The 21498-nt window shown below is 47.1% G+C and overlaps 1 protein-coding gene across 1 annotated transcript in view; it reads left to right on the top strand.

The window, feature by feature from the left end:
* Positions 1 to 21498, top strand: part of VAV3 (vav guanine nucleotide exchange factor 3) — a 157829-nt gene that overhangs the window by 90967 nt on the left and 45364 nt on the right. The window contains exons 16-19 of the mRNA XM_081120315.1: positions 3520 to 3621; positions 3917 to 4014; positions 10688 to 10713; positions 15789 to 15834. Coding sequence (XP_080976441.1) covers positions 3520 to 3621; positions 3917 to 4014; positions 10688 to 10713; positions 15789 to 15834 — 272 coding nt within the window. The remainder of the gene's footprint in view (positions 1 to 3519; positions 3622 to 3916; positions 4015 to 10687; positions 10714 to 15788; positions 15835 to 21498) is intronic.

The following is a 21498-nucleotide window of genomic DNA, read 5'->3' as shown; positions in this document are numbered from 1 at the left end:
TAGCTCGTTTAGGCTTTTGGCTGAGATGCTACTTGGTTTAAACACACCCTTGCCGACCTGGAGACGTGAGATGCTGGAGGCCCGACGAAACCAACCCGGGCCCTGCTCCGACATCCTCACCGTGGAGTCGGCGACTCTAAGAGAGGACGAGTAGATTCACTGTGTCAGGTCCATCGTGAGCCCGCTCGGTGCCCTGTTCTGCGGCTCGGGGACCGTGGTGTTTCCGTGTCAGGCAGCTGGAGGCCTCTTTGGAGCTCTGGGACTCGGGCATTTACCTGGCCTGCCTTCAGTTCTCATCGAGAAATGATCGAATATATAAGCTAATATCAGTGAAGGTCATATTAGCCTTTTGTTTTAGAAATTTTTCCTAAATTGTTAAGGACTCTGCGTATGGTGGGTTTTTGATGAGTATGAAATGAATGAAGGACTCTGCCTTTAGGGTGTGAGAAGTAAACGTGAGAAAGCGTGGAAGGGCCTGCGAAGGTTCTGCTGCGTTAGGGGCGTGCGGGAAGCGCCGCTCGTGATAGTTCTGTCTTTGCATCCGTCTGCCTGTAATCCTGTTTCCCTCTCCTCTTCTGTTCCAGTCTACCTTCCTGACTCTTCCCGTCAGCCAGTTTACTGTCCCCACAGGCCGTAGGCCATGCCCGTTGACATCTCTCTCCAGTTGGCACTTGATAGGACTTCATGTGGTTCCCCAGACATTCTCATACGTGTCCTCTCCCGAGTAACCCCATTTCTTGTCCTGCTTAGATAATGACATGTGGCTTCGGTCCCCAGGGCACTGAGCCTATAACAACGTTCTTAAGGGGAGTCCTCTGGGGACTCAGTCCCAAGACTCCCAAGGGACTCTTGCCCCTCATAAACCACTAGCCCGATAACATCATTAATATAGGGATCTGGACTCAGCAATTCACAAATGATGGCTGGTTCTCATCAGACAGTAGCTCTGGGTCAGGCAGAGTCCAAAACGCTTTTCATGCATCACCTCACCTCACCTCCAGAGTCTGACTTGATGAGCATTCCCGGCTTCCACTTACCCACTTGCCCGAGGTCACACTGCTCATGGTTTGGAAGTTAGGATGTGAGCCCAGGTGGAATCTCAGATGCCTGGCCTCTGCTCTGCTTTTATATTCCTCTGCGTCCTGGTAAGTTCAGGGGCAGAGCCTTGACTTTCATTCTTTAGGGCTTGATTTTAAATTTTAACAATGATACGCAGCTGTAGTTTTAAAGCATCTCAGTAGTCCCTGCCTACTGTTCTACCTACCACTTCAGGTCTCATTTCCCTCATGGCAACCACTGCTAACATCTTCAGAATTATTTTCTTTATTAAGACTTTCCTTTTTAACCCTGTAGTGTGAGTCTCTTCTCAGCGTTTTGTCTTCTGAAAAGTCAGCTTATTCCTAGTCAGTTGGCAGAAGCGTTAAATAGAAATAGTCCAAGGTCAACTTGAGTTGACCCTATGAGACAGGTGTTCCACCTGTGTCCCAGGCAGGTTTCTAAAATTAATCAAATTCTTTCCTGTTTGGGACCCATTGACACGAGTTTCTGCCTGAAGGAGACCTACTTAGAGTCCAAAACTCCAGGCTGATGAATTTTTCAAATTCCTGGGACTGAAGCTGTTACTTGACAATTCATCTACAACGGTCTCACCTTGATGCTCACAGAGAAATGAACAGACTCCTTGGCTAAGGAAACTGGGCGAGATGCTCTTTTCAACTCAAGAATCAAATGTTTCCTGAACAATATGAAGAATGTTTTGTTTCCAGGTTCCTGACTTTTCTCTACCCCTCCCTTCATGAAGGAGAAGACTCTAATGTTTTTTTTTAGTTAGTTGCATTTTGAAAAAAAATATATTTTCATTGAGTTTTTTTTTTTTTTTTTAGAGAGAAAGGAAGGGAGAGGGAGAGAGAGAGAAACATCGGTGAGAGACAAACATCGATCAGCTGCCTCCTGCACACCCCTACTGGGGATTGAGCCAGAAACCCTGGCATGTGCCCTGACCGGGAATCGAACCTGTGACCTCTTGGTGCATGGGCGATGTTCAACCTCTGAGCCACGCTGGCCGGGCAAGAACGCTCTAATTTTTAATCAGCAACACAGAGATGTCTCTACGGAAGTGGCTGTGCTTTTCAGCCTGCACGGGAATAGTTTCCTAGAGCGAGGTCACCAGGAGCACAGAGCAGAGAATCCCAGATGGCGCTGACGTTTGACTGCATTTTCAGCAAGCTGCTGCCCAGCGGCCGGGTAGGAGGGCTGACCTCTGGCCCTTCTGCCTCCCTGCCTGCCACTCCGATCGCCCTGGCGAATGTGTTTCATAAGGTTCTCCCGGCCCCTCGGAGACTGATGGCTGGTGGACGCCCGCTTGGTTAGGCCAAGGCTCCGTGTGGCTGAGAGCCACGCTCTGGAAAAGGGGAAATCCTAGCTCCTCAGCATCTCACTTTCCCTGCAACCCCTCCATTTGTTCATGTGCACCCGAGATTGTCATCTCAGCTTTCCAGGTGCACCTCTGATTTGTATCCGTTTTGAACTTACCCTTTTTTAATTTTTCTGCTGTCTTCTGTGACATGGGTAAATTACGAATGTATAAGAAATCCTCTAGAAATGACTAAACCTAGCTGTTTCCACGGACCCACTAGCCACGGAAATCTAATGATATTAAGGTGAACATTGCCCTGTCTTGTAGCTCTGGTGGTGGAAGGCACAGGCCTGGGTGGAGCTCTGGACTCGGTCATACTCTTTGCATCAGCAGAAGCTGCCGCGTCCTAGCATGTAAATGAGTGACGTCATCAGTCCCACAGGGCTGGGATTGACGTGACGGTTAAACAAAAGAACTGAACAGCCTGTGGCTGTCACCGTGTCTGTACAGAGAAAATGCACTGTGAATGGTGGCTGGCAGTGTGCTTAGTACATTTTTGTATATGTGTATAATGTAAATAAAACATAAGTGATAGCATAATTTTGTTTAGTTTTTATTTGGATTGCAAGGGAAGCAAATTGTCGAGGAGGAAGTTTTCCATAATCAGATCGGCGCTTTGTTTCCAAATGTTTCGTGAAATGATTTTATTCGCTGTTACAGATCCTTACGTCATTCACACACCTGTGTAGAGATGGGCTCTGTGGCAGAGCAGCACCTCCTTCCCCTTCCTCGGCCTCTCCAGCTAGTTTATAGCTCAGGGCTGTGGCTGGAGAGCAGAAAGGACTGTCCAGCCTGTTCTATGCTTTTCCTGGCAGGTTGACTTACGTGGCTATTCTGGAAAGTTCTCTGGGAACACTCGATTTTGGGGAGAATCAGGTTGCTTAAATCCTAGCGGGTTGCTGGCTGTGACACAGTGAAATTTCGGCGCATGTTTTAAGGCAAAACCCACTCTTGGCTCTTAGAAAACGTTGCTCACGGAATAGCCTTTTTGCTTGAATCAGATCTCTGCCCCGTGGGATGTTGATGATTCGAATTTCCGATGACTAGACGGCTCCTTTGATGTGAAACTTTCTTCTGAAGTTCTTCTTTTCCCGTTTTTCTAGGTCTAACATAAGGCCTGACTATGCCGACTCCAATTTCCATGAGTTTAAGATGCACACCTTCAGCCGGGTGACCTCCTGCAAGGCCTGCCAGATGCTCCTCAGGTGAGCTCGACGGGGCCTGGAGCTCAGTGTACGGGAGCCGGTGTCGTTGCTGAGCATCGCAGACCGAGAGCGTCCCCGGCCAAACGTCCTGAAGTGGGGGTGTTGTCTTAACAGTGTGGACCCCACAGAGCTCTCCTCGGCCTTGAACCTGGACAGGCCCTCCCGGCCCCAGGGAGGTCCCTGCCTCTGCCGAGCGGTCCTCGCCCATAGCACTGTGCTCCCTTGTTTTCCTTTCTCGCACTAGTGATTTTGTGAAGCCCCGGTTAAGCGATCCCTCTCTCATTTTGCCTCGCAGGGGAACGTTTTACCAAGGCTATTTATGTTTCAAGTGTGGTGCTAGGGCACACAAAGAGTGTCTGGGAAGAGTCGACAACTGCGGCGTCACTTCTGCCGGTAAGTCGTGTCTGTTGTTGCAGTTTTGCTTCTAATCAGAACGTCAAACTTGCTAAACATAAATTAGGCCTCATCGGCTTTTCCTATGTGTTTACTGTAACATGTCTGCATCGGAAACTGTCATTGACGAGCCCAGGTGAGAGACCCGTTGAAAGTCACGTGACTTTCCCGCACGCCTGGAAGGCGGAGGGTTCAGGTCCAGTTTCAGGAGGAGTTTGGGAGGTTTCATGCCCCCATTCCGCTCACCCCAACCCCTAGTCTCACTAACGGCGCATTAATTAATTAATGACTTTGTGTAAAGTATTACAGATGTCCCCTTCTCTGTCTCCAGCCCCTGAAATGCTCCCCATCCCCTTAAATATTCAGCTCAGAGGTAAAGGCTAAGGACACCAGCAGCAGACATCACGCAGAGTAACTCGTGGATTCACAAGCCGAGTCCATTGTCACTTCCCAGCGTTCGCAAAGGGCAGCCGTTCTCTGGATTCTGTATAAATATTTTCCCCTAGGTTTTTAGAAATAACACCGCACGACTGTGACAGGGATCCGTTTCCGAGCTGCGGGCAGCTCCGCGTTCAGCGGCCGCCCGCCTCCCCTCCTCCCCGGCTCGATTCCTCCCCTTTCTGTCCTGGCTCCTTTGTTCTTTCTCTGTCCCGTCCTCTCTCTTTGTCCCCCCCTCGCCCCGGGTTCCTCTGTGTTTTATCAATGAGACCTTTCAAAACCAGGGACACTTTCTCAAGGGAAGAAAGGGATCTTGAGCAGCTGGAGTTCGTTCAAAAGGTGGACATGGAAATTTTTTGGAATAATCTGAAGAAGGGCGAGCCAGGGAAAAATAGGGCGGTTCAGGGCTGACTTCAGAGACCAGGCGATTGGAGGGAAGGTGTGAACCCTGTTAGCGGCCTGGTCGGGGCAGCCGTGGTGGACGGATGAGGGAATGGCTAGACCGACCAACAGGTGGGGCAGATTCATGACTGTAGGGCACCTGGGTGTTGGGGCCCCGAAGATCACGCTCGTCTTAGAGACAGAAGCAGGAGTTGTGGGGGAGATGGTGCAGACTGTGGGTCCACCCTCCCAGCGACTAGCGCTTGGCTGGGTGTGGGCTAAGTAGGAGAGAAGCTCGCCTGAGTGCCTGGCTGGCACTTTAAGAACGAATGATAGGAAACTGATTGCATTCCTTTCTAATATTTATGCAAGGCAAGGCTCATGCACCGAGCATCGATCATTAGGCCTTTCACAAGGTTAATAAGTGGCAGGAAAGTGAACCAGCTCACAGGGCACCTCATGACAAAAATACCTTTATTTCTGGAGAAATCTATTCCCTGGTCCCGTGAGTCCATTTTTAGAATTCTTACTGGGCTCTTCCTGTTGCCTCTCCTTGAGATACGCTTTCTTTTTCCCCCCTGTGGCTCCAAGGTCCTACTCTTTTTCTGTCCTCCAGGCTCTTTGCCAATAGTTGAACCTCTCCTTGACCACCCAGTGCTGGTCTGATTTAAATTGTCCTCTCATTTTCTGTGTAGGTTTTATTGTATATGCTTCAAAGTTAGGCTGTGTTATGCTCACTAACCTCCCCCCCCTCCGGTTCCCAGGGACTTGAACACATAACAGTTTATTTCTCCCATGCGTGGCGCTGTGGGCTCCTGGTCCTCTGGGGTGGCGCTCTCCTCATTAACGACTTGGGGATCCAAGCCAGTTCCATCTTGTGGCTCTGCTGCTTCAGCACACGGCCTCCAGGGGTGCTGCTCTTGAGACCCACGGACTGGAAGCGGGCATTTCCGTTTTGGGTGACCACAGCCTGTTGGTTAAAACCGGCCCCATGATCTCAGCTGAATGACGAGGGAAGCTGGACGTTGTAGCGGAACGTGTAGTGGGCTGTGGCGTGGCGAGCCCTGCTGTCTCCGACGCTTTTTATCTCCTCTAGTGGATTACGTGCCCCTTCACGAAAGGGCATGTGTTTCTCATTTGTATCCACCACTTAGTGCTGTGTCCAAAGTCAGGGCGCACAGTACCTAGGAGTTAACCCTTTTTCCCTCAGTAGGAACATTTCAGCCCCCCTGCGATTCTTGGTAGTGTTGGATGTGGCTGAATACTAACCCCTGAGCATTTCGAAGCTCTTAGTCACTTCTTTTTGTGGAGGTTAAGCCTCCTTTGGACGTTGTCTTCTCTGAGTTCAGAAGCCTTTTCTGTTTCATGCTCTGAATCCCTTAAATTTATCTAGTCTTCATTCATCCTTGAAATAATAATTACTTGGCAGAAAATGCTGTGCATTCCCGAATGAAGGAAGTAATTCATTCTCGTGAGCATCTGACTCTGATTACGAACTTAAGTACATATGAAGTATGGAAAAACAGGTATTTTAATTAAGTTTTTTTTTTTCTTTTTCCTATTTATAAGACCAACTATGCAGCTTGGAGACAGATCTGACGGTTGGGCGGTTAGTTTATGTCTTCACATTTGAAAACATGCCCAGATATAAAGAGAGAGCAGGCAGCTCCAGTCTCTTTCTTGCTGAACTTGAGGTGCCTCCCTGACCTTCTCCATGGCAACCTCCGTGACCAACACGCACGCGGGCTTTGAAGTGTCTGCCCAAACTTCCCAGCTTCATAATGACTAGGTAGGGCTCCATTATATGAGATTTTCCGAACAAGTCACTGCAAAGCTGATGTCATTCCGGGGCGGCATTTCTCTCTCACCGAATTCCCCCGTCAAGGTCTGATCCGAGACCCCAACCTCTGGGGACAATTGAGGTTTTCCCCTAACACCTGGCTAAAAAACCCCTCAGTCCCCTCCTTACCCTGACATTGATCAGCACAGCTCGCTTTGCGCCCTCTGGGTTTAAATTAAAAGTAACGTTGGCGGTAAATGCTTCTGGGGCAGACGACCTTGGTTTAATGCACATGCACCGTATTTTCCCCTCGAGTGGGATACAGGCCTCAGCTGCTCTGATGTTTAGCCGAACGAAGCACATCCCCACTTGCTGATGTGTTTCATTGCTCTCTGATCTAGGCCAGCCACTGCTCCGGCTGCTGCTCCTAGTTGGAAAGGTGTCCTAATGGCTTAACCCTGCAGGTTTGCTACCTAGAACCGGCCCCCCTCCCAGTTGGCATCTGAAACAGCTCTTTTGTAAAGAGAACGGCAGTATTTTAACATGAGCTAAGGGATGCGCATAGAATTTTATGTCAGCCTTCTACCACCAGGCATTTTAGGAGATTACTTTCTCATGAACCGAGGCTTGACCGTCGAGTACATAACCCAAAACTGGCTTTGGTTCTACTTTTGTAGTACTTAAATCCTGTCCTGTTATATAAACCAGTCTTTTTTTTTTTTTAAACTTACCAAGACAGTTTCACACTCAAGGATGGCTATTACTCCTTCCATTTGACTATTTGGGCCAGTTGAATGACATATTAATAATTATGAAAGTGACCTGGGAGCTATTACATGGTTGGGTTCCTGTTAGAGCTCCTGAGAAGACTTGAAATGAAAGCCCCTTTCCAAGTATTACTTAAAGGTTTTTGTTTTTCAAAGTATTGCTGAAGATCTGAGTGGTGAACGTAGCATTGGTGCAACTTCCTTCCAAACTGGACCAGTTCCCACTGTCTTCTAGTTTTGTTTTTTTAAAAATATGTTTTTATTGAGAGGAAGGGAGAGGGAGAGAGAGAGAAAAAAAAAAATCAATGATGAGAGTCATTGATCGGCTGCCTCCTGCACGCCCCTGACTGGGCATCGAGCCCACAACCCTGGCATGTGCTTGTGACCGGGAATCGAACCATGGTCTCCTGGATCCTAGGTCGATGCTCAGCCGCTGAGCCACGCTGGCTGGGCAGTTCTTCTAGTTTTAATGTTTCATGAAAACAGCATGTTTTAGCTGTGATGACAGGGCAGTGTCAAAAGCTATACTGGTAGTGACTTTTCTGTGGCCCCGTTTGAAACAAAGGCTCTTACTGGACAGGTATTGACTTGTTTTGTCTTAAGAAATGGAACTGGAGATAAGAGGACGAAGCAAACTGCGTAATAGTATATGCACCGAGAGCCTCTTGCGTTGGACAAACAAATACAATAGGGCTGGATTTTTGTTTAAACACATGAAGTACAGGACTTGAGTCTGAAGCCTCAGTGGAAACCATTTCTCCCTCACACATGTGGCCCTGGAGCCCTGTGCTGGCTGCAGAGGCCCCGGCGGGCGCCTCCGCCACACGGCTGCTCTGAGTCACCTTGAACCAGTTGGGACCTGATGAAAGAACACGAGGCCTAAACCCCTCGCGGGCCCGTGAGTCACCACCCAGAAAGGTTCTTGGAAGGGTAAGAACATTTTACAGTTTGATCAATAGGAGCCTGAGACACAGGCTGCAGGGCAAAGACATGTTGAGGATGAAAAACTTTTGGAAAAGTTGAAGAATTGAATTATCCTAAGGCAGTTCCCAGGAGAAAAAGACAGAGATGGGAGACGTTTTCTTCAGATCTCAGCCCGCAGCCTTCCTAGTCGGTCAGAATTCAGCCGAAGTAGATTTGATGCCGATCAGCCCTCAGTGTCCTCGTCCTGATGCGGAGCCGTGACTCAAAGACTTTTTTAGAGATCTAAGCGCTCACCCTGGTAGTTTTGGGTGCACGTCAAGGGGTGAAGGACGGTGTGGCAGCCTGGGGAATTAGAGCAGCGTTTCCACGGCGCGCTTCATAAGAGGTTCTTATTCTAGCTTCCCAGCCAGCGCAAACTGCTACTTTGAAAACCTATGAAACAGCCCTGGCCAGTGTGGCTCACTTGGTTGGGCGTCGGCCTGTGCATCGAAAGGTCGCCAGTTCAATTCCCGGTCAGGGCACATGCCCGGGTTGCGGGCTCGATCCCTGGTGGGGGGCGTGCAGGAGGCGGCCGATGGGTGACTCTCTCTCATCGGTGTTTCTCTCTCCCTTCCTTTCTTTCTCTAAAAAAATCAATGAAAACAAAACAAAACACCACTTCTATGCAGAGCCAGAAAGAAATAACACTTTGGAATCAAAATGAAGGTGCACACTCCTGTGTAAACACTGGTTTTCTGACCTCAGAGGTCATCTGGACGTAGTGAAGCTTTTCCCAGTCTCCTGGGACGGGGGAACTTACACGCCCCTCCTGCTGGTGCTCCCATGGCCTCCGATGGCCAGGGCAGGCTCTCTGTAGCTCAACAGTTGGAGAGGAAAGTCATTTAGGGCTGTTCGGGCATATAGGTCTTTTTTTTGGTCAAACCAGCGGGACAGGTATTGCCACTGCTGTGTTAGGAGCCCCAGTTCACCTGAGCTGGGTGCTCGGTCTGGGCACGGTACCCAGCCAGGTGGTGCCCTTACAGGCCCTCTCCCCAAATGAGCCCTCTCCCGCAGGCTTTCTTCTGCAACGCTGCATATTTCTGGAGGGGAGGGAAAGACGTGGATAGCTTTCTGTCCAGGAACACTGCTTGGCAAGGGCAGGCTGCAGACCTGCCAGGTAGCTGTGAAGCCAGGGCGAGGGGGTGGAAACTGACCGAGGAATGCAGACATAGCTTTTCTCAGTAAAGGTGACTTTTCGCCCCGGGATATTCCATATCCATTAACCAGGAGTAGACCTTAAAATCAAAACAAAATAAAACCAAACCTCCTGTTCCATGCCCCAGGCAGTCTTTCTGTGTCACGCAGCCTGTGGCAGCCGGTCAGGGGTTCTGACGGATGGTTTCCCCTTGAACTCCGTTTGGAAGGGCTTCGTGGAACCTCTGTCTGGGGTTCACTGAGCCCGACAGAGCTCACATTTAGGCTTGGTCCGTTTTCTTCTGATTTTCCCCCCTTCGGTTTCTTTTTACTTTGCTGGCCCTTCTTCAGGGGATCATTTTGGGTGGGAAAGGATAGGCATAGGCTCAAAATGACGAGATGTTTTCCTTCACAGCCTAGAGAAGTCGTAACGTGTACGTGCTCCTGGGTATGGGAAAGGAGCAAAAATAGCATCCGCTGGCTTTTCCATGGGCAGCCGGAGCCTCTAATTATAGGGCAGCACCTTGGTTTTCTGTCACATTGCTCACCTGAAGCTCCCTGGGCCCTTCCTACCTATTAGTCACTTTCAGGAACTGAAATGTAATGGAAATTGTCATTTTTATATAGAGACAGGTACACTGAGGAGGAGGGGGAAATCTTTGGAAGCCAATTCTCTGCTTTTTATTTCCATCTTTAAATCAAAATGTATTCTTCCCCCCCCAAAAAAAATTAAAAATAAGAGTTACGGCCACTTAATGAAAAAAATTACATGCAATGTTGTTAACGTTCAGTTTGCAATTGTTGCAACTAGTCGATGCAACATCTTTGTAACTTGGTGTGTACAGAGTCTTAAAACCAGGTGTGTTGAAAGAAAGTCCCCACCTAGCTTTCTCTTGTGCACATAAATTTAGTGCAAGCCACTGTTTCCAGGCGCTTTATGGGGTTGGACTGACATTGCTTAATAAACAATTAAAAAGTTAAGCATAACCGAGAAGTCATTTAGACCTGTGAGTCACTCTCCTGACAGCCAATGAGGCGAGAGAGCCGGCATTGCAAAACAAGCCCTGGCGCAGCCGAGGGACCCTGGAGGTGCGTTACAGGTGTCGGGGAGGCCGAGCAGCCAGCCCACCGCGCTGCGCACGGCCAGCAGGGCTGCTCACCAGCCAGAGTCACTTCGCACTGACCATGCCCATTTTTACGTTTCTTTCAGAGCCGGGGACGCTCAAAGCACTGGAGGTAAGACAGACCTTTAAAACTTTTCAGATAACGTTTGCATTGCAGGCTGTTGCTAACTAATGTGAGCAGGCTGAGCTTTTAGGATGTTCAACGTGCCTTTGGAAATGGATGGAAAAAACAGAGGCAGAGGGAGCGAGCAAGTGCTGGGGAATGAAAAGCACAGGTTTAATCAGAGGTATTTTTACAGCCACCTTGGGAAGGTCTTAAGTAGAGGGAAAACATGACTCTTTAGGCTTAACTTGGTGCGTGAAATGGAACTTCCAGAACCTTAGAGATTCAGGTAAGTCTCAAATAAGTATCGTGGCAGTGATGTGGCATTAATATGGGGGTCCGTTTCCTGAATTCTCGGCTGCAGAATTCCACAGAACCCCGAGGTGCTGGAAACGCAGTGCCTCGGGAGCAGGTCCCTGGAAAGAGCGGCTTTCATCCTGTGCGTGCAGAAGGAAGGGTGGCCCTCCTCCCGGGAAGCTGGCAGACCTGTGGCCGTCAGGAGACGTGCTGACGTCGTTCATCTAAGACTGTTTCCTGTTTCCAGGGCTTTTACATTTGAACACGACCACGATTCGTATCATGTCTTATTGATCAAATCAAGATCTGATAACAAATTCCCTTTGGTTTAACACAGAGTCTAATGTCTAATGGCTTAGAAGTATGGTGTCCCTGTCACCTCTTAGAATAAAGTTATTTTTTAAAAAATAAGAAAGAACTAAAACTGTGGGCCGGTTCCAGGCAACCATTGCCTTGGCCTTCAACCAAAAGTAACAGCTTTCTTACCCAACCTCCCCCCAAACAATGTCAGAGCACAGACAATTAAAATATAAAATATGCGTGATATTAGGTGAACCTAAGGGACAGCTATCTGAGAATTTTAGAGTAACAATGATAGACATTCTGCGCCAAATTATATTTTAACACATAATTATGTCTCATTAAGAGCAGCGTAATGTTTAGTATGCGTTTGATAGGCTGGTGTTTCTATAGTTGGTAAAAATGAAAAGCAAGGCAAGATTTTCAAACAGGAGGTAAGTCTTTTTTCTATCTTTTTTTTTTTTTTTTGGTGTGTGCGAGCACGTCATTTTTTCCACCTCGGATATCAAGAGTGTGCTATGAGGAAATTCACATGCCCCTCCTCAGGGTATCAGTGGGCTGTATTTCAGAATCTAGATCCAGGGAATGTGTAACAAGATAATAATTTTAACTTAGGCCACACAGGTTTCTCTAGGGCTGAAATAAATGCCTGTGACATTTCTTGTAGTGCTTAGTCGACAGGTAGGATTTTTCCCCATCAGGACTGTAGGGACTGTTCTAGAAGCCCCCGTGAAGGTCATGGAGAGTAAGGCCTCCGTGTTCTTCCTCCTGTGCTGTCCCTAGGTCGCTGAGACAGGTTTCCTTGTAGAGCTCTGAACTTCCCGCAGCGTTACTTCCCATCGGTCCTCTAAGGTACAGACCATCTTTCCCCCAGGGAAGAGGATTTCACTTGATTTTATTTAAGTTATGTGAAGTGGGTGAAAGAAAGTGTGCTAATGAGACGTGGTTGGTAATTTTCACACGATCGTCAATAATTCTCCCCAGGCATTTTTTTTTTTTTTTTTTTACTGTTAAAAGTTACACATGAGGAATTCATTTTCACATTGATTTTTTAAAATCAGTGTTTGGGCGACCTGCTTATGAACCTTTGAATATATAATAAGTGTAATAATTTTCATTTCATGTGTGATCCTGCTAATGATCTCTACTTCGGATGGGTAATTCTAGCGAGCTGCTCTTACACTGGCCTGTTTCTCTGGAAACCTCGGCTGGGTGTAAGGGAGGGCCGGAGCCAGCGGACTTCAGGGCCCGTCGTTCACTCCCTGCTCCCCACTGAGACTGTGGGGACGGTGCTTTCATGCTCCAGGCAGGTGCTTCTATGATGTTCAGGCCTCTTCCCGGGACTAAGCCATGAAGGCTTCTGCAGGCTCTGGAATTTTTATTGCCTGCCCCTCTCGAAGATCTTTCCTCTCTCCATGTACCAGTTTGTGGTCCTGTTCTGTTCCCTGTTCCATAGCCACGATTGTGAACTTTTTATTTTTAATGTTTTCCTTCATTGTCAAGGTGAGTCAGCTTTCAGTAGCCACAAGACCCATGGGTCCCCTTACCCGCCCCTGGGATGTCCACCTCCCGTCCCATTGTAGAGGGGACCTTCAGAGGCCACCCCCGGCTCCAGGAAGCGAGGCCATCGCTGCATATACCTGTTTAATACACATCTGCTTTAAATCTGTTCCTTCACACAGGGCTTGCTACCTTTAAAACAGGTAGAGGAACCAAAGCCAGTTCCATAGAGCAAATGAACCTGGGCTTGTTTTGTTGGTAAAATCAACAGAGAGAATTAGGTTTGTCCCAAAAGAGGCAGGAAGAGAGATTCTTAGACGATCAAGGTATTCCTTTCAGAGAAAGACAAGGTGGTAGGTAATGAGTCGAGAAGTAAAATTAGGTTCTTTTGTTGCTGTTCTGTTCACCCCCCTTCTAGGTAGATCAGAGGAGCTGGAGAAGGTTCTGACGGCTGACTCTTGACCTCCTGGGGCTGCACCCGAGCTCCCAGGGGTGCCCATTGCATGTGCCCAACAGCCCCAGCTGGGGACAAGGTCTCATCTGGCTCTGTCCCAGGTTTTTGAGACTATAGATAGGGGAGGGGAATATGTTTAAATACGTTCCAAACATTTTTATGTATGTTCATAAACATTTCCAGATATTATATAATATAAAAATACATTTTAGGTGCTTTTTAAGTGTAATAAATCTCAAACTCTCCAAATGCACTTGCTCTAAGTAGCTGAAACTCCCCCCCCCTTTTTTTTTAAACCGGATCATGGTTTGTTCCATGCCCAGTCTTGCTGTAGAGAAGTTTCCGTTCTCAGGGTCACTGTTTTTCAATGACTTTCTGGAGGAAGAAGCTAAAACATAAGCAGCAGGGCAATGACTTAGTAGAGGAATTTGTCCTTTATGTGAATTTAAACATTCAAAGCACCATGAAGTTAACGACAATAATAATAATAATAATAATAATAATAATAATAAACTCTCACTTAATAATCCTTACAGTGTGTCAGGAATGGTTCCAAGCACTTAACATAAATTAACTCATTTACTTTTTACCACAAACGCTGTGAAGTAGGTGCTGTTAGGATACAACCCCCATTGGACATTGGGGATCCAGACAGGCACAAAGACGTTAATTAATTCCCGGACAGGTGTGTGACGTTCTGAATTTGAGCTTGAACAGTCTCATGCTACAATTCATACTCTTAAAAACTGCCCCATGTTCCCTGTTTCTATCGTAACTTCTAAGGTAATATGGAGTTGCCCTTGAACTCAACTGTTCTTTTTGACGTTCTAAGTTTATAGTTTTAAAATAGTATTTAATTTAGGGATTCTAGGAGTAAGCCCAAAGGTTGAACTCCCTTTTTTTTGGCCTTCCAAGCACTTTGAGAGTAGATGGTGGAAGAGCAGCAGGAAGACAGTTTCTATTGCACGTTAAGAAGACGGAGGGCTATGTAGGAAAGAAATAACAAAATACCCGTCATTATATGGAAAATATTGTCAGATGTGTTCATTGTCCTCTATAGAGAGAGCTCCAAGACTTTCTAATAAAATTTTAGGTAGAAAAGTGTTTTTCTTTGAAAGCAGTTTTCGGTGAGTGATCACCGTGAGCTGTGACTCACCACGTGCCCATCTCCTGTCGTCCCTGGTCTGCCAGGGGGCCAGACCTGCGTCCTCTCCTCCCTCACAGCGGCTCTCCCTGTCACTCGTCTTTCCCGTACAGATGTCCATCTCCTTCACTGTAGCTTCCGTGCTGATTTTCACGATCCTGTTGGCCCTTTTACAAATCCACTGTGAAAGGAGTGGGGTGAAAAACAAAAATTATATTTAAAAGATTTCTCCAATTTGCTTTCACCTGAAAACCCTGACTGTCTGCTTGGAGGCCCTTTGGAATCTGTAAGAGCCCATTTCCCCCGTGTAACTTGTGAAAGGAAATGACAGGAGGAACCCAAAGAGGAGCCGCTGGGTAATGTGTGCTGAGCAGAGCCAGGGGTGCTCTGCACACAGGCGCAGACCCCGACACACAGCAGAAGAAAACTACTGTTGTGAACGTCTGAGTGATACAGTCGTTACAGACGCAGCATTCCACCCAGCTGTGCAATAAAAAGTGAAAGTCAAGTCCTTTTTAATTAGTGAGATTACCATAGTTATTAGGCGGTAATGAATTTAATATGAAACCGAACTTGTGACCGTGCGTTTTCAAAGCTTTAAAATCTCTTTCGTTTTGCGTCTCATGTGTAATTTTTGTAATGCACAGTTTTTCTTATGGGTTCCTTTTCTGTAGTAAGAATTGGCTGCTATGGTTCACCAACTGCATGCCTGGTTTATTTCTTAAAGAATTAAGATACAACTGCTCCGCAGTTAAAATACCATTCCCCTTTGGGGGTTTGCTAACTTCAGAGCTACAGGTCTTTGTTTGGAGGTACATCGTCTCCAGTCTCTGGCCTGTCAGGCTCAGAAAGAGCCGAATTAGAGTTCTGGAGATCATATGTCTTTGCCGGGAGCATTTTCCAACCAAGCCAGTCTGCCTGGGCTTTGCTCTCATAATTATGACTTCAAAAAAATGAGCAATAACACCCAGAGATGGCAAAAGGAAAGATACTTCTTTCCCTGTTGTTACCACGTACTAAGCAAATGGAATGGGCTTAAGTGGAAGACTTAATAGAGAAACAAAAAGGTTAAATGATAAAAACAAACTTTAGAACCCAGTGTTTGAATCCAATGTAGTCATATTTTTTAATGGAAAAAGTACAGTGTTCATTGGCCTTCCAAAGTGTCACAAGTAATATACTTAAAAAACCCCCAATTTATTCAATTAAAAATTTTAATTAAAAATTTTAAATATACATTTGAGATATTAGCATCATGAACCTCTAGATATCCACCATCGAGATTCAACATAACTATTTATTTATTTAAGGTTTTACAGTGTTTATTAGATTCTTTACAGAGTAACACACTTTCCTAATACAAAACCTTTCTTTTATCTTTCTGCACAGAAACGGACCAATGGGCTGCGAAGGACCCCCAGGCCGGTGGATCCAGGTGTGTCTCTGGCCGTGCGTCGTGGTTATGACTTGGTGAAGCGACCGGGACAGGATATGGGGGTTGCTGTAGAAAGCCAGGCGGAGTACTGGCCTTTGTTCCTCGTGGTTCGGTATATAATGTGTGACCAGGAGTCAACAGTCTCGTGTGTCAATCATTTACCCGACAGTGGCGCCTAGGACAGGGTCACATGGCGTGTAACCGGCAGCTCCACTCTTTCCCCACCAGCGGCTGAGCTGGTTATTTGCTTTACTGAACAGCCTCGGGCGCCTGGTGAATGCTCCCACGTCCAGCCCACGTCCCCTGCGCCCTCCCGAATCTGGAAGGAAAACCCACCAGCAGACTGGTGCTTAAACAGGAGCATTTTCTACCTGGATGGTGGGCGGGGCTCATAAACCAGACAGCTTCGGTCCCCTCCCCATTTGGAACAGCACCTTCCCTCATGCCTTGGGTAAACTGTGTCATGGGAGGACTTAGTCCGCAGGGAGCGCAGAGCTGTTTTCCATTTCACAGCGGGAGGCCTGCCCTGTCGTTATTTTAGGGCAGTTACTTGGTTGCCCATTGAGCAATGCCTTCCACAGTGTAATTACCAAAGATTTGTTCCGTCCGTGGTCATATTGTGGGTGAAGGGCATTCAAGGCTGAAGGAGTCCAGCTCTAGAACTGGCTAGTCACTCAGGTGGGGCATGAAACGCGGTCTTGCTGGAACAGGATCCGGATTATGGGTTTGGTGTTTGCACCGTCGAGGGCGCTCGCCTGGTTGTCAAGTTCGGTGTTCAGAGCTTTCTGACTGCTAACTGAAGCCACGCCCCTGGTAGCCACGCCAGCTCAGAGCTGTGCGAAAAGATTTACAGAGCTTTGTTGCCTCTGGCTAGAAATCGCCTCGCTTGCTTGCTGAGATCCGTTTCACTCTTTTAACCTCAGCACAAAATCAAGGCCATTAAAAAAAGAAAGAAGGGTTCTGGTTGACTTTGTAATAGTTCTGACTTCCCCAAGACAGTGCCCTCTGCAAAGGATTCTGCAGTCATATTTAGAAGTAACTTCTATTCTGTTTGGTAGGAGTGTATGGCTGTGAGCATTTTAATTTTTTTCTTATTTTTGTGAGTCACAGTATTTCTGTTTCAAAAAATTATCTAACCTTTATAAATGTTATTTTAAAAATATTTTCTCTTCTATGGGCATTTTTGTTTAATCCACCCCCCTGTCCCCCAAACAGGGAAGTGCATTTGACTGTTAACAATTTACTTTATAAGCACACGTGTTAGGAGCCCTTAGATTATTTGAAAGGAGACATTGTGAATTCACGGATTATAAACATGAGAAAGTGGGCCCATAATAAAGTAGTTTATCCTAAGGGCAATGGCTTTGTATAGGTGTCACTCTCCTGATATTCCAGTTTGTCCAGAAATCACGAAAGACTTTATGGAGAATGAACTCAGAAATGCAGAAGAAGTGGTATTATATGTTATGTTTGTAATTTTATACATCTATACTTCTGTCTGTCTGTCTGTCTATTGAGAGATCTTTCCAGTAAGTATAATAAATATATGAGTGTGTTCTCGTTTTCCCACAGTTCTGAAAAAAGCAAGTAGTTGATGGTCTTTCCTGTTGTAGCCCCTGATGTGATAACAGCCGTTGCTCCCTGTAGGTGGCTTTTGACGTTAGCCTGGAGTTGTGTGTGCGTCTGGAGTTGGTTGTCTTTGGTATCTTCGCCTCTTTCTCTCGCAAGTCGCACCACCGTGTTAGCGTTAACCCTGCTCGATGATGGTCTCACTCCCCATGACCACCGTGCGACTTGTTCGGTGGTCCCCACAGCGGTGTGAGATGCCGCACTCCCAGGACGTTCAGACGGGACCAGTGACGCCGAGGCTTCCTCCGCTCGGACAGACTGCTTCCACGGGCATTATCTTCTGTGAGAGCTTTCCCCGTGGCGTTCCTTTAAATTTTCCTTCCAGCTAATTTAGTTGACTTCTCCCCAGTGCTGATACACGACTGCTCTCCAGGGCCTCACTCGGGGTGTTGTAGAGAAAAGCAGTTAAACAGTTTGGGGGGCATCAGATGGAACCACTTCATCAGATCCCAGTTTTCAGAGCCACGTACCAGGGTGAGTGATGTGTCTTCTCTGGAGACCTTCTGTTGTGGAAAAAGAACTTGCACGTCCAGATCTTCCCAAGCGAATCAGCGAATGACTAGCTTTTCCTGCGTGCGGCGGCCCGCTCGCCGTCTGGTTCTTGGCGCTCGCGGAGCGGGCCCCTGCACTCACGCAACATGCGGCCGCTGGTTGTCAGAAGCGTGGCTCGGGGCCACGTTGCCTGGGCTGCCGACCCAGCCTAGCTGTCCACTTGCAGTTGACCTTGGCCCTTTGTGTCCTTTCTGCGCTGCAGGCTCCTCAATGTCACAGAGGCTCCTCTGTGATATTTTGCTTATCTTGAAAAAAAAAGTTTTTGTTGATTTCAGAGAGAGGAAGGGAGAAGGAGAGCGAGAGAGAGTCATCAGTGATGAGGGAGTCACTGGTCAGCTGCCTCCGCACGCCCCTCGCCGGGGATCGAGCCCGCAACCCGGCTTGTGCCCTGACTAGGAATCGAACTGTGACCTCCCGGTTCATGGGTCGGCGCTCAACCCCCGAGCCACGTGGCCAGAGTTTTTGGTGCAGTTAGTAGTGTTTGTAACTGCTGAGTTTGAAAACATACAGAGCATATTGTGGAGTCCTTTTCAAACCAAGAAAGATATGAGCTGTAGGTTTGCCATGGGGCATGTCGGCACATTTAAAGTGTTCACTCTTTATTAATAATGGTGGTGAATCTTTGTAATTAATACTTGCACATGGCTTTGCAGTTTAGTTTATATTCTCTTGTCTTCTGTTGTGTGCTAAGAAGTTTACCAGTTTACGATCTTGACTGTTTTATAAATGTAATGATGTGTTAGATGCATATTCCGGTAGCTCTTTTGGAGTTTTTAAATATAGCGAGGTATTTTCATCAGCTTGTACTTCTCTTCCTGAGACATCAGATGCTAGATTCAGGAAAATAGCACTTAGGAGAGACAGATCAATTATTTCAGGAACACGGAGGTGCTGGGCCCTTTTCAAGCGCATGAGATCATAAATCTCAAGGAAATCTGAGTACCGGTATAATATTTTTCCCCTAAAGTGGCACTCAAGGTCAGAGCTACCAATTAAATTTTAATACTGAGCTTTAAAAGTGTCCTTCTGTCTAAGGACAGGCGATACGAGATTCAGTTTGCATGTGGCACATCTGTATAGCGGGATATGCCTTTTTCTCATCAAGTCCATGCTTTAGACAATTGCAAAATCGTCTTACATTTGCGGGACACATGGCATCTTGCATTCGAGTCCACAGTCCCTCGCATTTAAAACATTCCGGCAAATTGTTCCATTCAGTTGTTCATTGTTCTGTGTTGTGTTTCCTTGAGATTAGATGAAGTAGAGGGAAATAAATGTTCGGGTGCCTCATCTCCTTCTGACCTTAGGTTACAGCGCGTGCGATTTGTGATAACCTTGAATAGCAAGTGGGCAGATAATGGGTGCACTGATAAGAGGTCTTTCTCAGTGCTCATCGTGGGGCCCTTGATTGCAAAGAGCAAGGTGGCCTGGAAGGCCTGTCTCATTCGCAGAGGCGACGTCTGACCGTTTCTCAACGGAGCCCCCTTCCAAGAGGGCCGCTGTCTCCCCAGGCGGGCGGGCTGGTAGAAATGCCATTCCCTTTGTTCCTGCAGGAAGAAAGGAACGCGGGAGATCCCTCTTTCATCCCAACCTTGTGTCTTATAGAGCAGCGTGCGCCAGCAATGTCATTAATTACAAAACACGGCCCCTCTCGGCAAGGAATTTATATTCCGCCCAAGGAAGGAGACACAGGCTCAGGTCTTGATTTATGCACATGAGTGTACATATTAAGATATTTTAATATTACAAATACTGTTTTAGATCCTGATTCACTATGGTGTGGCACATTGTCGTGAAAACAATGAGCGAATAGTCTGATAAACATATAAGAAATGTGATTGTGTAGTGTGGACACAAAAGGAATTGGGAAACACAAAAGCAGGTGTGGGCTCCAGTTGCTTTTAAGCTGGGTCATCCACATGTGGTTTCATTTATATAAACAAAAATTTTGCTATGCTGGTTTATGGTATTGTATTTCAGTTTTCTTTAATGTTTTAATTTCAAGGGATTGAAAAACTCCTTTCAGATCTAAACGGAAGTGTTGCTTTCTTTCAGAGATGGTTTCAAACATATTGGCAATTTGCTCAACAGAGAAATTTTATATTTTTAGTTTCCAAATAAGAAAACATTGGGGAGAAAAAATGCCAACCTGGGGTTTTCAAAATCACTGATCTAAAAATACACTTCATGATTTCTTTTTCTTTTTTAAGGAGGCAGATGTATGTTGCTGAAGGCGTTAGTAAATGAGCTTTTGTCTATAATAAATAAGTAATAACATACCCATAGATGATTACACCGTTTCCATATTAATCAGTCAAACCTACTTTTGTCTTTCCTGTCACCTCTAAAACTAATTTCTCATCACACGTAAATCCTAATCTAAATATCGGGAGCATAATTGTAGAAGCGTAAAAATACATTTCACATAGAAAGAATGAACTTGAAAACACGGGTGCAGTAGAGCCCAGTGATAGAGATTCCTGCCGGGGAGATGAGGAAACCCAGCTGTGCGGGCGTCCTGGGGAGCCGGCTCCGGCTTCTAGAATCTCGGAGCTGATCCCAAGCCCCTATTAAGCTGCGGACAATACGGCGAGTTTTGCACAACGGCTGTTGACCCTCCTGTGGTTATTAACAGGACGGCCTCTCTCAGTCCCTTTGCCACGACGACAGATTTCGGAAAGGCGCGTGGCCACGCTCGCCCGCGCCCTGCTGGCTCCGGAGGTGCCCTCTCCGCCCAGGCCTCGCCCCGAGTGCACAGGCCTCCTGCCGTCGCCCGGGGTGCACAGGCCTCCTGCCGTCGCCCGGGGTGCACAGGCCTCCTGCTGTCGCCCCGAGTGCACAGGCCTCCTGCCGTCGCCCGGCGGCGCGCCCACGCCTTGCCCAGCTGCCTTTCCTCTCTCAGGTGCCTCGGCCGGGGGCAGGGCAGGGTGGGCGCCCAGAGATGGGCACCGGGATGCTCCTGGTGGGAAGCAGCCCGTGATTACCGGGTAAAATGTTGGCAGTGCTGCATGCAGGACCTACTTCCTTAATTTCACCAGTCTCTTCTGGTCTTAATTTGTGCAACTACTCCTGGAGCCGAGACTAGACCTCTTATTTTAAAAGATTTGTAGTTTTAACAATTTTTTTTTTTTTTAATCAAAATAAGAAAATTTCAACTTCTGTTTTATTTGAGAGATGCTGTATAGGTGTGTCCTCATTTGCAAAGCAAATTCTGTGTTTTACAGCTTTCATCTAAGAAGTTTTATATGTTGCCATGAAAACATTAGGTGTTTGCCCAGCCGGTGTGTGGCTCGGGTTGAGTGTCGTCCTGTTCAGGGCACATGCCTGGGTTTCAGGCTCAATCCCCAGTAGGGGGCTGCAGGAGGCAGCGGATAGATGTTTCTCTCTCTCTCTCCCCCGCTCTCCCTAACTCTTTCTGAAATTAAAAAAAAATTAGGTGTTTAATATATATAGTCTTTCCTGCGGAAGCCAGTTGTAAGCAGG

This window comes from Miniopterus schreibersii, assembly GCF_964146895.1.
Source record: "Miniopterus schreibersii genome assembly, chromosome: 19".
Classification (NCBI taxonomy): domain Eukaryota; kingdom Metazoa; phylum Chordata; class Mammalia; order Chiroptera; family Miniopteridae; genus Miniopterus; species Miniopterus schreibersii.
The sequence above is the reverse complement of the archived record's forward strand: the minus strand, read 5'-3'. Positions and strand labels throughout refer to the sequence as shown.